This window comes from Tenebrio molitor, chromosome 3 (genome assembly GCF_963966145.1).
Source record: "Tenebrio molitor chromosome 3, icTenMoli1.1, whole genome shotgun sequence".
NCBI classification, from domain to species: Eukaryota; Metazoa; Arthropoda; class Insecta; order Coleoptera; family Tenebrionidae; genus Tenebrio; species Tenebrio molitor.
The window spans coordinates 28,446,327-28,460,145 of NC_091048.1; the positions used below are offsets into that span (position 1 = coordinate 28,446,327).

Here is a 13,819-nt window from a genome sequence, read left to right on the forward strand (position 1 = left end):
ATCCCGCCGGATTTGCGCCGTCGTAAAAAGCTTGTACGGAGGAATTGCACAGATTAGCGAAAAAGTGCTAAACAGAGGTCAAGTTCGTGGTCGTCCACGAGAGATCCGTTGGGCCCAAATCTGGCGGTAAGTGCGCCAATTAGGCGCGAGAGGAGAGTGTTTGCGTTGACGGCCTCAAGTTCAAGGTGATTCGTTGGCATTTGCTATCAAATTGCAAGGAGCGATATGCATTGAACGGTTGCAGTGGTCGCCGCCACCATTTCGATGGTTCTTTTCCAAGACCGGATTGTTAATTGGCGAGATGATTTCGGCCGGCCGGTCGCACCTCCACCTCTTCGCTTATAAGAATCAGTCTTTCGGGTGCGAAACGCATTTGTGTGTTTGATTGTCGGCCAGTGAGGTTGTGAATGTGCCCCAGAAGACGACCGCAGAGAGGTTTGTGCGTGTGTGTGACTACGGGGCGGACCCGAGACGCAAGTAAGTTTTTCGAAAATTTTCGCCGGTTTTTGGAAAGCTGAAAAAGAGAATTTTTGAAAAAAATACGATTTTTTTTGGACGCATCAAACTAGAGCGAGCCGCTCTAGATTTTTTTCGAAAAAATTCCAAATCAGGAATTTTGGAAAAGTGTGATTTGTGTGGTTAAACACTTCAGGTTTTGCACCCAAGACGGCTTTAAATGCTAATGCGCACGGTCCCATTAGCGTGGGTTCCTCCATTTTTCATCCTGATTTATTGAGTGTTTAAATTAAACCAGCAAAAAATAGATATCCACCTTAATTATGAAGATGTTCGCTTTTTTTGCTTTCTTCATCTCTTCAAGGTCCACCAGTTCCGAGATTAAATGTTGCGGTTTGAAGTCATTTTTTTTTTTTCAAAAACTGATCTCTCAATCTCTCCACACTGTATATTTCAAGTCAAACAAATGAACAGCGTCTCGGGCAGTTTTTACAAAGGTGCAGTCTCATTTCTTTCCCTTTTGGGCTTGACCCTGAAGTGTTTACCGAAAAAATTGTCGATTTTGAAATTTTGAATTTTATTTTGAAAAATTTGCACACGTCAAAAATATTTCTCCAAAAATTCTAGTCCTCGGCAAGACAGATTAATTGGTGTAAAAGTTGACCAATTGCACTATTTTTATCATCATTTTGCGAATCCACTCTGTATATTTTAGATTAAAAAAATTAACTACGCTTAAGCTAGTTCTGACAAAGTGGTTTCGTTTGTTTCCGCGCTTGTTTGTACTTGACCCTGACATCTTCAACCGGAAAATCAGGATTAAAACGTTCGTATTAAAAATTCCATATTTTGAAAATTTTTAAACATAAAGTATTTTTCGAAAAATCTCACTGCTTGGCTTATTTTTCTTTACCTTTTCCACCAATTTCACCAGTATTAATTGACGTAAAATGACCAATACGAATCATTTTTATACATTTTTCAAAAATCTGAGTGTTTATGTGGTCACTGTATATATTTTAAATCAAAAAAATCGAACAGCGTATGAATTAATTTTTATAAAGAAATAATTTCTTGCTCCACTCACTTCGGCTTTTTCAAGAAGTGACATTCGAAAAAACAAAATATACGTATCCACTGTGTATATGTCAAATCGAAAATAAAAACTGTATTACAGATTATGTAAAGACGTAAGCTCTTTCCTTTTCCCAGTCGAGCGCACTTGACCTTGTAATTTCTAACTCAAAAATCTATTTGACATTCAGATTCAAAATTTTGACATTATTTCGAAAATTTCCAAAAAATTCATTTCATTCATTTTTACTTTTAGAGCTTCCCAAATTCTCTCAAATATCAAAACAAACTAGAATTAATTTTGACCAACACCAATCCATTTTTTTTCAAAAATTTGAGCATTCACGTGTCCACTGTGTATATTTCGCTGTCAAAATCGAGTAGTCGGTCACAAAGGAGTAGTCATGTCGTTTCTTTTCTTAACTGAAAAATATTCAACAAAAAAATCCAAACCGCAAATGTTCTGGAAATTCTAAATTTGGAATTTTGAAAAAATAAATTTAACCCAAAATACAGGGTGATTTTGAAAGTTGTGCAGATAATTTAATCACAAGCTAATGGCTTCATGTAGAACTCGGAAAAAATATTTAAAAAATTCTATGTCAAAAAATAAAATGACATTTATTTTTTGAGCTACAATTTTTTTTTATTGCTTTTAGTTTTCTACGTTGTCCTATAACCTCGGCACATTTTAAAAATACACTCCTGTATATCATGTTTTATAAAATGTACGCCACTGCGAAGTAACCTATAGGAAATATGCTTTAAAACAAGGAAACCGCATTGGTGTACGTTTTATAAAATATGATATACAGGGTGTATTTTTAAAATGTGCCGAAATTTTACCTACGAGGTTGTTTGACAACGTAGAAGACTAAAAGCAATTTAAAAAAAATTGTAGTTCAAAAAATAAATGTCATTTTATTTTTTGACATAGAATTTTTAAACATTTTTTCCGAGTTCTACATGACGCCAGTAGCTCGTGATTAAAATATCTGCACAACTTTCAAAATCACCCTGTATATTCCCAAAAGCACGCGTTCCTTTTATCTTCTTCACTGGAGCAAGACCAAAAGAACAAAATCACTTTCGCCTTTTAGTGTTTTTAAAACCAGTCGCAATAAAAATATGTATTTAATGTCCACTCTGTATATCTTCAAAATTTTTCAAAAACGTGCTTTGAATTCGTCAAACCTCCTTGTCCTTGACCTTGAAAATTCCCAATTGATTAAAAAATATCTCCCGGGCCGAACAGTACCAAAGAGTACCACGAGCCTCCGCAGACAATGGTACAAAATTCGTAGAATGTAAAGCAGACAGCCGTCAGCTCCGGCATCACTCTGGGCATTTATCACCTCTCCTGCTGTTAGAATATCATTACCACCGTTCAGGAGCAATGAACCTTTTGTTGTCGAGATTATGTCGTCCGATCAAATTATGACTCGCCGCCAAGATCCGACCGGCATTCCGTCCGTCACCTCAGCCGACGACCCCACCGCAACAACTCCTCGCGTGGGCCAACCCCAGCCCCATCCCACCCCATTACTCACTCCGAATGAATCAATGCGAAAAATTGCAACACCAGACGACGATCGTCTCTTTATCTTTGACTAATTCCAAGCCCGTCGGACCCCGACAGGAATTCTAATGACTCCTTTGTGCCTCGACTTTTATAAATATTGGTCAGTGGCACGCACGTTTGTTCTTCATTGTCGCCGTCAATGCTGACCGTGTCTCTTCTAGGGGGAGAACGCAAGACTGCTGGTGTGCCTCGTCCGCAACAGACCACCTATGCGCCTCTAACTTCCTCAAATTAAAATGGAGCTCCTGCACCTCACCGTAAGTACCACAATTTGAATAATTTATTCGATTCTGTGCATAGTTTCGCGAGTTCAACGAATCTCCGCGCGGGAACCACTCGCCTGGCTTTTCGAATTTGCCGCCGAACCCTCGCCCACTCGCTCATTATCCAGGCATCATAACGGTACCACCTGGGGCATGCAAATGCCGCCGGTTTGTGCGAAACCAAAACGAGTTAAATGTCCCCAGAAGACAACACCGAAACGCTGTGGGCGGCATCGGAATTTCGCCTCGCCGCAACGACGTGAATCACCGTTTCGTAACTCGCTCCAGGGGGCTTCAAATAAATAAACAAATAACGAGTGTGTGCGGTTTGCCGCCGCCTAATCTGCATCAAAATCCCAATCCAAATCAGTTTTGGACAACAAATGTCACTTTACAGCCGGACGCGTATGCAACCAGCAATACACAAACATTTTAAATTCCGTCGTTGAGTAGGCAACCAAGTATACACCGGTGTGTTACAGTTGTGTGCGTTACTGGTGTTGCTCACCCCCACCGAAGAACGAGTGACGAGACGTCACGTCCCTGAAGAGGGATCGACACGGACGAAACGTGCCCACATCCCTCCCCTCTCATCGCCGTCTTTTCGTCGAGACGCCGTCGAGAGTCCACCGGAAGTGTCTGAGATCTCGGACAGACATGCCGCTTACACAAATCGTGATCAGTACGGTACTAGGTCTTTGCCGCTCCGTACAGCCGTCGAGAGAGTCCCAGATTTGTAAGTCCCGCCCCCCACGCGACCCCCTTGATAATTTTTTTTGTAGGATCGAGGACTCGATCCGAGTACCTTTGCGAGACGCCGTCGAGAAGCGACCGCCCCCGGACGAACCCGACGACGTCGACGATTTCGAGTTGGACAACAATGAGTACCAATTCTACTACTACCCCCCACGTGTCAGTCTCTACACCCCGATCCAGTACTTCAGAGATTTGATCAGCGAGCAGTACGTCTCGGTACCGTACAGGATCGATAACGTGTCTCAGCAGCTGATTCGCTACCCGGCACGTGGGCGGAGTCTCTTCGGGGACAACCCCTTTTTGAGAGGGAGACACTCGGAGATTGTCGAGACGGTGTACGACCCCAGGGAGGAGCAAGACCGCGTGGTGTGCTACGTCCAAGCCGCTGCGACCTATCGGAAGGAACCTTTGTCCTTCAGTCCTGAGGATCTGGATCCTTACGCGTGCACCCACGTGATCTACGCTTTCGCGTCGATCGACCCCCACACCTTCAACATGATCTCCAATGACGACGAGTTCGATATTATCCAAGGGGGGTACCGGTCGGTGACGGGTCTCAAGAGACTCAACCCCAAGCTCAAAGTGTTGATTTCTGTGGGGGAGGGGCGCCAGGACGGGTCCCACCGCTTCAGCAGCATGGTCTCTAGTGCCAACAGAAGACGCGAGTTCATCAGGTCCGCGATTGGGTTGATCAAGCAGTACAACTTCGACGGGATGGACATCCACTGGGAGTACCCGGGAGCGGAGGAGCTTGGAGGGCAACTGAGCGACAAGGAGTACCTCAACTTGTTCTTGGAGGAACTCTCCGAGATCTTCAAGCCTCGGGGGTGGTTGCTCTCGATCGCGGTCCCAGCGTCGCGGTTCAGGGTCGAGGACGGGTTCAACCCCCAGCGTCTGGGGAGTCTTGTAGACTTCGTGAATCTCCAAGCTTTCGATTTCCACCGGGAGAGGGACCCCGTGGCGGACCACCACTCCAATCTCTACCCCCGCCCCCACGACAACGGCCTCGACTTGTTCCTCAGCGTGGACTACGCGGTCAAGTTCTGGATCAAGAAGGGACTCCCCAAGTCGAAGATTATCGTGGGGATTCCCTTTTTCGGCCGCTCGTTCACCCTCCAGTACAGCAACGAGACGCAAGAGGGGGCTGCGATCAAAGGTCCAGGGCGGGAAGGGTTCTACACCCAAAACCCAGGCTACTTGGCGTACTTCGAAATCTGCGACATGTTGCTGAACGAGGGGTGGCACAAAGGGGTGGACGAAGCGGGGGCGCCCTACATGGTCTACGGGGACCAATGGGTGGGGTACGACGACGCCGAGAGCGTCGAACGAAAGGTAAGGGTTTGGTCTTGAACGGCAGCATCAAGTGCGTGGTGGTTCCCCAGGTGAACTACGTCCAAGAGATGAACCTCGGGGGCGTGTTCGTTTGGGCCGCCGATCTGGACGACTTCAAGGGAGTGTGCGGGGTCAAGTGGCCCCTCCTCAGCACCATCAACCGCCACCTCAGAGGTAAAAACCTCCACTTGGGTCTCTCCAATCTGACAGTTTGATTAGGTAACGAGTTACTCCCGTTGCAACAACACACCGACGCCCCCACCAAGCCCTACGGCACCTGTCGCTCCGAGGGTCTCTTCACCGACCCCAGAAACTGCGCCGCCTACTACATCTGCAGGTCGGGCCTCAGCTACCACCTCTCGTGCGCCGACAACATGATGTTCGACCCCGCCAACGGGAGGTGCGAATTCAGCTTGGGGGAGAAGTGCAGACCTGGGCAAATCATGCAGGTGCCCAACTCCCTGAGACTCTTTGACCATCTCCTCAAAGCCGAAGCCCCGAAGGACGACAGACCTAAGGTTTGCCCCCCCAAAACCGAGACACTCCTTTCCAACTCGTCTTCTTCTAGGTGGTCTGCTACATGACCAACTGGGCCTTCTACCGCAAAGGCGAAGGAAAATTCGTGCCGGAGCACATCGACCAGAGGCTCTGCACCCACGTGATCTACGCCTTCGCCAGTCTGGATCCCGACAAGCTCCTCCTGAAGGAGTTCGACCCTTGGGCCGACCTGGACAACAGTAATACTCCCCCCTTTGACTTCCAACCCTTCTAACTCCGCTCTTCTAGATCTGTACGAAAGAGTCACGTCTTTCCAAGACACCAAAGTGCTGTTGTCCTTGGGGGGCTGGACCGACTCCGCCGGTGACAAGTACTCTCGACTGGTGGGCGACGGATCGGCGCGCCGCAGATTCGTCATAGGGGTGGTCAGTTTCCTGCGCCGCCACCATTTCAGAGGCTTGCACTTCGACTGGAACTACCCGGTCTGCTGGCAGAGCAACTGCAAGAAAGGAGCGTCTTCTGACAAGCCGAACTTCACCAAACTGATCCAGGTAGGCTTGGTAGACTTACACAGATGACAACTCTTCTATTCTGTCAATTTAGGAGTTGCGTCGCGAGTTTGACAAGCAGAAGCCTCCCATGATCCTAGCAGCAGCAATTTCTGGTTACAAAGAAGTCATAGATGTGGCGTACGATCTGCAGTCGCTTGGTGGCGCTCTAGATTTTATGTCGGTGATGACGTACGACTACCATGGGGCGTGGGAGCGGCAGACGGGTCACGTGAGCCCGTTGTACCATCGGCAAGGGGACAAGTACCCCCAGTACAACACGGTGAGTCTGAATTTCGATTCTAGATGGTCTAGATTCTAGCGCATTCTTCTAGAACTACACCATGGAGTATTTGGTGGCGAAAGGAGCCCCCAGAGAGAAACTCCTCGTCGGGATTCCCTTCTACGGCCAGAGTTTCACCTTGTCCAAGACTAACAACCACGGGCAAGGTGTCCCTAGCGCTGGTCCCGGTGAAGCCGGTGAATACACCAAGCAACCAGGCATGTTGGCCTACTACGAGATCTGCGCCAGAATCAGAAACCAGCGCTGGATCGTCACTCCGGATAGTACCGGTGCTACTGGACCTTTCGCCTACCATGGAGAACAATGGGTGGGTTTCGAAGACGTCACCTCCGTTCGCAAGAAAGCCAGTTACATCAAGTCCAGCGGGTTTGGAGGCGCCATCGCTTGGACCATCGATTTGGACGACTTCTCCAATCGCTGCTGCGGTGGTTCCTTCCCCTTGCTCAGAAGCTTGAATCGTGGATTGGGCTTGATCCCCGACACTCCATCCAGGGAGGATTGTACCAAACCCCCTGAACCTGTGACCCCCGCGCCGCCTCAAACCACAACGGGAGTAGACACTGGAGCGTCTAGTACCGAGCATATGCATCCAGAGTGGACCAAGCCCACCACCAAACCCACCACTAGTAGTTGGTGGTCGACCACGACGAGTCCTTGGTGGACCACCACCACCACTAGAAGAACCACGACGACCAGGAGGACCACAACTACGAGACGTACCACCACCACCAGGCCCTCCACCACAACTACCTCCTGGCCCACCCACGCAACAACCATCCCGCCCCCAGCTGTTGTCATGCCTGAAGTCGACAAACCCCCGCAGCCGTGCGAACCCGGGCAGTACCTTCCAGATCCTCAAAACTGCAACGCCTACTACAGGTGTGTCCTGGGAGAGTTGCGCAAGCAGTACTGCGCAGGAGGTCTTCACTGGAACAAAGAACGCAAAGTCTGTGACTGGCCCAAAGAAGCCAAGTGCCAAGAACACAAACGTAAGTACTAGAGGTACCACCTAGACTCTTCTCAGTACCACTTGGTTTGCAGCTGGTCACAAACCAACGACTCCTTCGTGGCAAAAACCCACGACTACTTCTTGGCAAAAACCCACAACTACTTCTTGGCAAAGACCCACAACTACTTCTTGGCAAAAACCCACAACTACTTCTTGGCAAAGACCTACCACGAGACCCCCGTACCGACCCACCACCACCAGCCACTGGCAAACCAAGACGACTAGTACCCCTCGGCCTACCACTACTAGTGGTACTACTTCTTCGCAACTGGTCAACGATAAGTGCAGTCCAGGCCAGTACTACCCCCACGAGTCGTGCTCCAGCTTTTACGTTTGCGTAAATGGTCATCTAGTACCGCAGAATTGTGCCCCAGGTCTACACTACAACACCCAAGAGCACATGTGCGACTGGAAGTACAAGGTCAAGTGTGTGGGGCGCAAGGAGTTGGCCCAGATGTACCAACTCCCAAAAATGAGTTTTGGTAAGTGTTGCTAAAAATTTTGACGGGATCATGATTGACGATTTTTTAGATCATCCACAACCCTATTCCGCTTGTGGCGAAAACGCCTTCGCTGCCTACCCTAAAGACTGCACCCGGTACTTGCACTGCCTTTGGGGCAAGTATGAAGTGTTCAATTGTGCCCCAGGTCTACACTGGTCTAATGTAAGTACCCAGACAAGTGACGATCAAAGTGTATATTTTTTGTACAGGAGAGACAAATCTGTGACTGGCCGGAGAAAGCCAAGTGCGATGGTACCAGCAGCATCAGCGTTGCAGAGATTGCAACTATGAAACCCACGGAAGCTCCAGTTCACTCCAGTACTGAGTCTGGCAGTACCCCGCCTTCTAGTACCAGCAGGAAGCCGCCCACCAGTACGAGTTATCCGGAGTGGCAACCCACCGAGTGGCACCCACCCATTCCTCCAACTTCCGAGAAGCCCCCACTCCCGGAACCACTCAAACCCCAATCAGGGTACTTCAAGATTGTTTGCTACTTCACCAACTGGGCCTGGTACCGCAAAGGAATCGGACGGTACCTCCCCGAAGACATCGATCCAGACCTCTGCACCCACATCGTCTACGGCTTCGCCGTTTTGGACTTCGAGAAGCTGATAGTGAAGGCGCATGACTCTTGGGCAGACTTCGACAACCGTAAAACTCCCAAAACTCTACTCCCCCACCTAACTCCTGTTTTCCAGAGTTCTACAAGCGAGTCACTGGGTACAAAGCCAAAGGAGTGAAAGTGTCTCTGGCTCTCGGGGGTTGGAACGACTCCCAAGGCGACAAGTACTCCCGTTTGGTCAACAATCCAGCCGCCAGAGCCAGGTTTATCAAGCACGTCCTGGAGTTCCTGGAGAAATGGGACTTCGACGGTTTGGACCTGGACTGGGAGTACCCCAAGTGCTGGCAAGTCGACTGCAAGAAGGGTCCAGACTCGGACAAACAGGCTTTCGCCGATTGGGTCACCGAGATCAAGGCGGCGTTCAAGCCTAAAGGGTACCTCCTGTCGGCGGCGGTGTCTCCCAGCAAAACTGTGATAGACGCAGGGTATGATGTTCCGGTACTCGCCCAAAACTTGGACTGGGTTGCTGTCATGACCTACGACTTCCACGGCCAGTGGGACAAGCAAACGGGACACGTGGCCCCCTTGTACTACCACCCTGAAGACGAAGTCGCCTTCTACAATGCTGTAAGTTGACAAGTACCAACCGGTACCACTTTGACATCTGCTTTTAGAACTTCTCCATCAACTACTGGATCTCTGAGGGAGTACCCAGGAGGAAGATAGTGATGGGGATGCCCCTCTACGGCCAGTCCTTCCGCCTGGAGAAGGAGTCCAACCACGGCCTCAACGCCAAAGCTCCAGGTCCTGGACAAGCAGGAGAGCACACCAGAGCTGCCGGATTCTTGGCCTACTACGAGATCTGCCACAACATCAAGAGTCAAGGGTGGACTGTGGTTCAAGACCCCAAGAGGAGAATGGGACCTTACGCTTACAGAGGCGACCAATGGGTCTCCTTCGACGACAGAGAAATGATCAGGCTCAAGTCGGAGTTCATCAGGAAGATGGATCTGGGTGGTGGGATGATCTGGGCCTTGGACTTGGACGACTTCAAGAACCGGTGCGGAGAAGGACGCCACCCGCTTCTGACAACCATCAGAAATGTTCTGGCGGATGCTGGGACAGGCCAGCAAGAACCCATCCCACCCATAGATACGGAGGAACCGTCGAAACCTCCGTACAAACCCGAACCCGTAGAAGCCGAGCATACGGAACCACCACCAAGTGTGCACTCGTCCACTTTGGAACCTTCCCCGACGCACGGTACCACCCAACAGGCTCTGGTCAATCCAAACTCCGAGTTCAAAGTGGTTTGCTACTTTACCAACTGGGCTTGGTACCGACAAGGCCCAGGGAAGTACCTACCGTCGGATATCGACCCGGACCTCTGCACCCACATAGTCTACGGGTTCGCGGTACTGAACGGGGACCAACTCATCATCAAGCCTCACGACACTTGGGCCGACTTCGACAACAGTGAGTTCACCCAAATCGAGTGGTACCGGTGCTAGATTGTGCTTTCAGAGTTCTACGAGAAGGTCACAGCTTTCAAAGCGAAAGGTATCAAGGTACTGATCGCTATTGGTGGTTGGAACGACTCAGCTGGTGACAAGTACTCGCGTCTGGTCAACAATCCGTCATCTCGGCGACGTTTCATCGCCCACGTGATCGACTTCATCGAGAACAACAACTTCGACGGTCTGGACCTCGACTGGGAGTACCCCAAGTGCTGGCAAGTCGATTGCAACAAAGGCCCAGCGTCTGACAAGTCTTCTTTCGCGGAGTTCGTCAAGGAACTCCACGAGGCCTTCACACCGAAAGGGTGGCTCCTGTCCGCCGCGGTCTCCCCGAGCCGAAGAGTGGTAGACGCAGGGTACGACGTACCCACCTTGTCCCGCTATCTCGATTGGATCGCGGTGATGTGCTACGACTACCACGGCCAATGGGACAAGATCACGGGACACGTGGCCCCGATGTACGCCCACCCTGATGACGTAGACGCTACTTTCAACACGGTACGACCAATGAGAGACCGAGTACCTCGGTTCTGACCTCGTTGTTTCAGAACTTCACCATTCACTACTGGATCGAGAAGGGAGCCGACAGGAAGAAACTAGTGATGGGGATGCCCATGTACGGCCAGTCCTTCTCGCTGGCGGACAACAATCAAAATGGCGTCAACGCACCCACGTACGGTGGAGGCGAGGCCGGGGAAGAGACCCGCGCCAGAGGATTCCTCTCCTACTACGAGGTACGTACTGAGAGATTTGGGGGAAGCAAAGCTGACCAAAATGTTCCAGATTTGTACCAACGTGATCAACAAGGGCTGGAAGGTGGTGCGGGATAGGCGTGGCCGTATCGGCCCGTACGCCCACTTGAGGGACCAATGGGTGTCGTTCGACGACATCGGGATGATCCGGCACAAATCCGAGTTCATCCGAGCCATGGGACTCGGGGGTGGGATGATCTGGGCACTGGATCTGGACGACTTCAGGAACTTGTGCGGGTGCGAGGAGTACCCACTCTTGAGGACCATCAACAGGGTGCTGAGAGACTACGCCAAGCCAGATCCCAAATGTATTCTGGGCAAAGCTTCGTCCAAACCCACGCAAAAGCCAACTCCCAAACCGACCCAAAAGCCAACTCCCAAACCGACCCAAAAACCAACTCCCAAACCTTCAACTCCTCCGTACGAGCCCCAAAAACCCTCAACGCAAAAACCCTCATATGGAACGACGGAATCTCCAGAGCCGGTCATGCCCCCCGACTCCGTCCCTTGCCGCGGCCGCCTCTTCGTAGCAGACGAGAAAAACTGCAACCAGTACTACTTGTGCAACCAAGGCGAACTCCAACTCCAGGTGTGTCCCAATGGGTTGTTCTGGAACAGAGACCACTGCGACTGGCCCGAGAATACTGAGTGCCACCCAGATGGTACCACCACCGCTGCACCTTCCACAACGACGCAAACTCCAGAAGTGGAAGTACCTGAAGTAGAAGTACCGGAACCTGTGACAACTCCGGCTGCTCCTGTGGGCGGTACCGACGTTACGGAAGGCGCCTACAAGGTGGTTTGTTACTTCACGAACTGGGCGTGGTACCGGCAAGGCGACGGCAAGTACCTCCCTCAAGACATCGACGCGAGCCTCTGCACCCACATCAATTACGGTTTCGCGGTACTCGACGGCAGCACGATGACGCTCAAGCCCCACGACTCGTGGGCCGACATAGACAACGAGTTTTACAAGAAAGTGGTGGCGTTCAAGTCCAGAGGGATCAAGGTACTGATCGCTCTGGGTGGTTGGAACGACTCCGCCGGGTCCAAGTACTCGAGATTGGTCAACGACCCCCAAGCCAGAGCGAGGTTTGTGGCTCACGCGCTGGAGTTCATCGAGAAGTGGGGCTTCGACGGGTTGGATCTGGACTGGGAGTACCCCAAGTGTTGGCAAGTGGACTGCAACAAGGGTCCCGACTCGGACAAGGAAAACTTTGCCAATCTGGTGCGAGAGCTGAGTCTGGCATTCAAGCCTAAAGGGTTGTTGCTGTCGGCGGCGGTCTCCCCCAGCAAGGCTGTGATCGACGCGGGGTACGACGTACCCACCCTCTCCCGGTACTTCGACTGGATCGCGGTCATGACCTACGACTTCCACGGCCACTGGGACAAGCAAACCGGCCACGTCGCCCCCTTGTACTACTACCCCGGCGACGCCTACGACTACTTCAACGCCGTAAGTACCCCAACCTCCAAAACTCCCCTCGTCAAGTTTTCTCCCGTAGAACTTCTCCCTCAACTACTGGATCGAGAAGGGGGCTTCGCCGTCTAAACTGGTCATGGGGATGCCCCTCTACGGCCAGAGCTTCAGCCTAGCGGACTCGGGCGACCGCGGCCTCAACGCCAAATCCTACGGACCCGGAGAAGCCGGCGAGTTCACCAGAGCCGGCGGCTTCCTCGCCTTCTACGAGGTACCACTCCTCCACTCTCTCTTACCCGATACAAAACCACTTGTTGCAGATCTGCGAGCGCGTCAAGAAGCGGGGCTGGACCGTGACCCGCGACCCCCACGGCCGTATCGGCCCCTACGCCTACATGTCCAACCAGTGGGTCTCGTACGACGACGTGGCCGAAATCCGGCGCAAATCGCGCCTGATCAAGGACCTCCACCTCGGGGGCGGCATGATCTGGGCGCTGGATCTAGACGACTTCCGCAACCGGTGCGGCTGCGGCAAGCATCCGCTCTTGAAGACCATGAACAACGAGCTGCGGGGCACGCCCTCTGACATCAGCGTGCTCAACTGTACTTAGTTAGGTTAGGTTAGGCGATGTGATGTTTCGAAAATCGAAATATTTTTCTTCTTTGTGTCGTCGGCAGAGGGCGCAAAGGATAGTGAATATTTGACAATTCCTATGTATTTTTAAGGTTATGTAAGAAGAAATAAAAATCGATTTGATTTGGGTGTTTTATTGAGCGGGGGCGGCACACCGTCGTATTATGCAACGATTGAATAATTCTTAAACGCTTTATTTTCTATTTATAATATATATTTTTCATAACAGTGTGTTAACAATGCAATATAATTATTATGTATAATAAATTTCGTAAGTATTTCACAATTTAAGAATCTATTTGAAACGTTTCTATCTAGTAAAAGTTAGAAGTAATTTGACTTTGGATTTGTTATTTGAAAACCATACACATCTTGCTTCGATTTAAATATTTCACAGCACAACAAGAAATGAAGTAACAACCCAACAAACAAAACAACAGATCCAACCGATGTTTCCGTACAAAAACAAAAATAAAGCACATCATCACAAGAAGTTCGGTCGAGAAGGGGGGGCGAAGAGGCCCGGCCGCAACCCACACACAATGAAATAAATATTATATATTTTTGCGGTTTATTTGTACTTCAGCTATCTATAAAAAAATAAATATA

General features: G+C 50.3%; 1 protein-coding gene across 1 annotated transcript; it reads left to right on the top strand.

Annotated features, from left to right (window-relative positions):
- The first annotated feature begins 311 nt into the window (after positions 1 to 311).
- Positions 312 to 13,333, top strand: Cht10 (Chitinase 10). The gene is made up of 20 exons (XM_069042718.1): positions 312 to 477; positions 3,274 to 3,369; positions 3,858 to 4,111; positions 4,158 to 5,463; positions 5,514 to 5,637; positions 5,683 to 5,981; positions 6,032 to 6,200; positions 6,250 to 6,512; positions 6,565 to 6,792; positions 6,845 to 7,802; positions 7,855 to 8,304; positions 8,354 to 8,487; positions 8,535 to 8,976; positions 9,024 to 9,514; positions 9,562 to 10,363; positions 10,412 to 10,902; positions 10,953 to 11,138; positions 11,188 to 12,612; positions 12,662 to 12,847; positions 12,897 to 13,333. Exons 2-20 carry the CDS (start codon positions 3,349 to 3,351, stop codon positions 13,185 to 13,187), a joined length of 8,520 nt encoding a protein of 2,839 aa, XP_068898819.1. The 5' UTR covers positions 312 to 477; positions 3,274 to 3,348; the 3' UTR covers positions 13,188 to 13,333.
- Positions 13,334 to 13,819: the final 486 nt, after the last annotated feature.

What these genes read in the sequence shown, in the direction of transcription:
- Cht10 (XM_069042718.1), top strand. Translation starts at nt 3,349, where the DNA reads ATGGAGCTCCTGCACCTCACC. An exon ending in ACTCCCAAAAATGAGTTTTG is followed by an intron (nt 8,305 to 8,353) that starts GTAAGTGTTGCT and finishes ACGATTTTTTAG; the next exon opens with ATCATCCACAACCCTATTCC. An exon ending in AAGTCGCCTTCTACAATGCT is followed by an intron (nt 9,515 to 9,561) that starts GTAAGTTGACAA and finishes ATCTGCTTTTAG; the next exon opens with AACTTCTCCATCAACTACTG.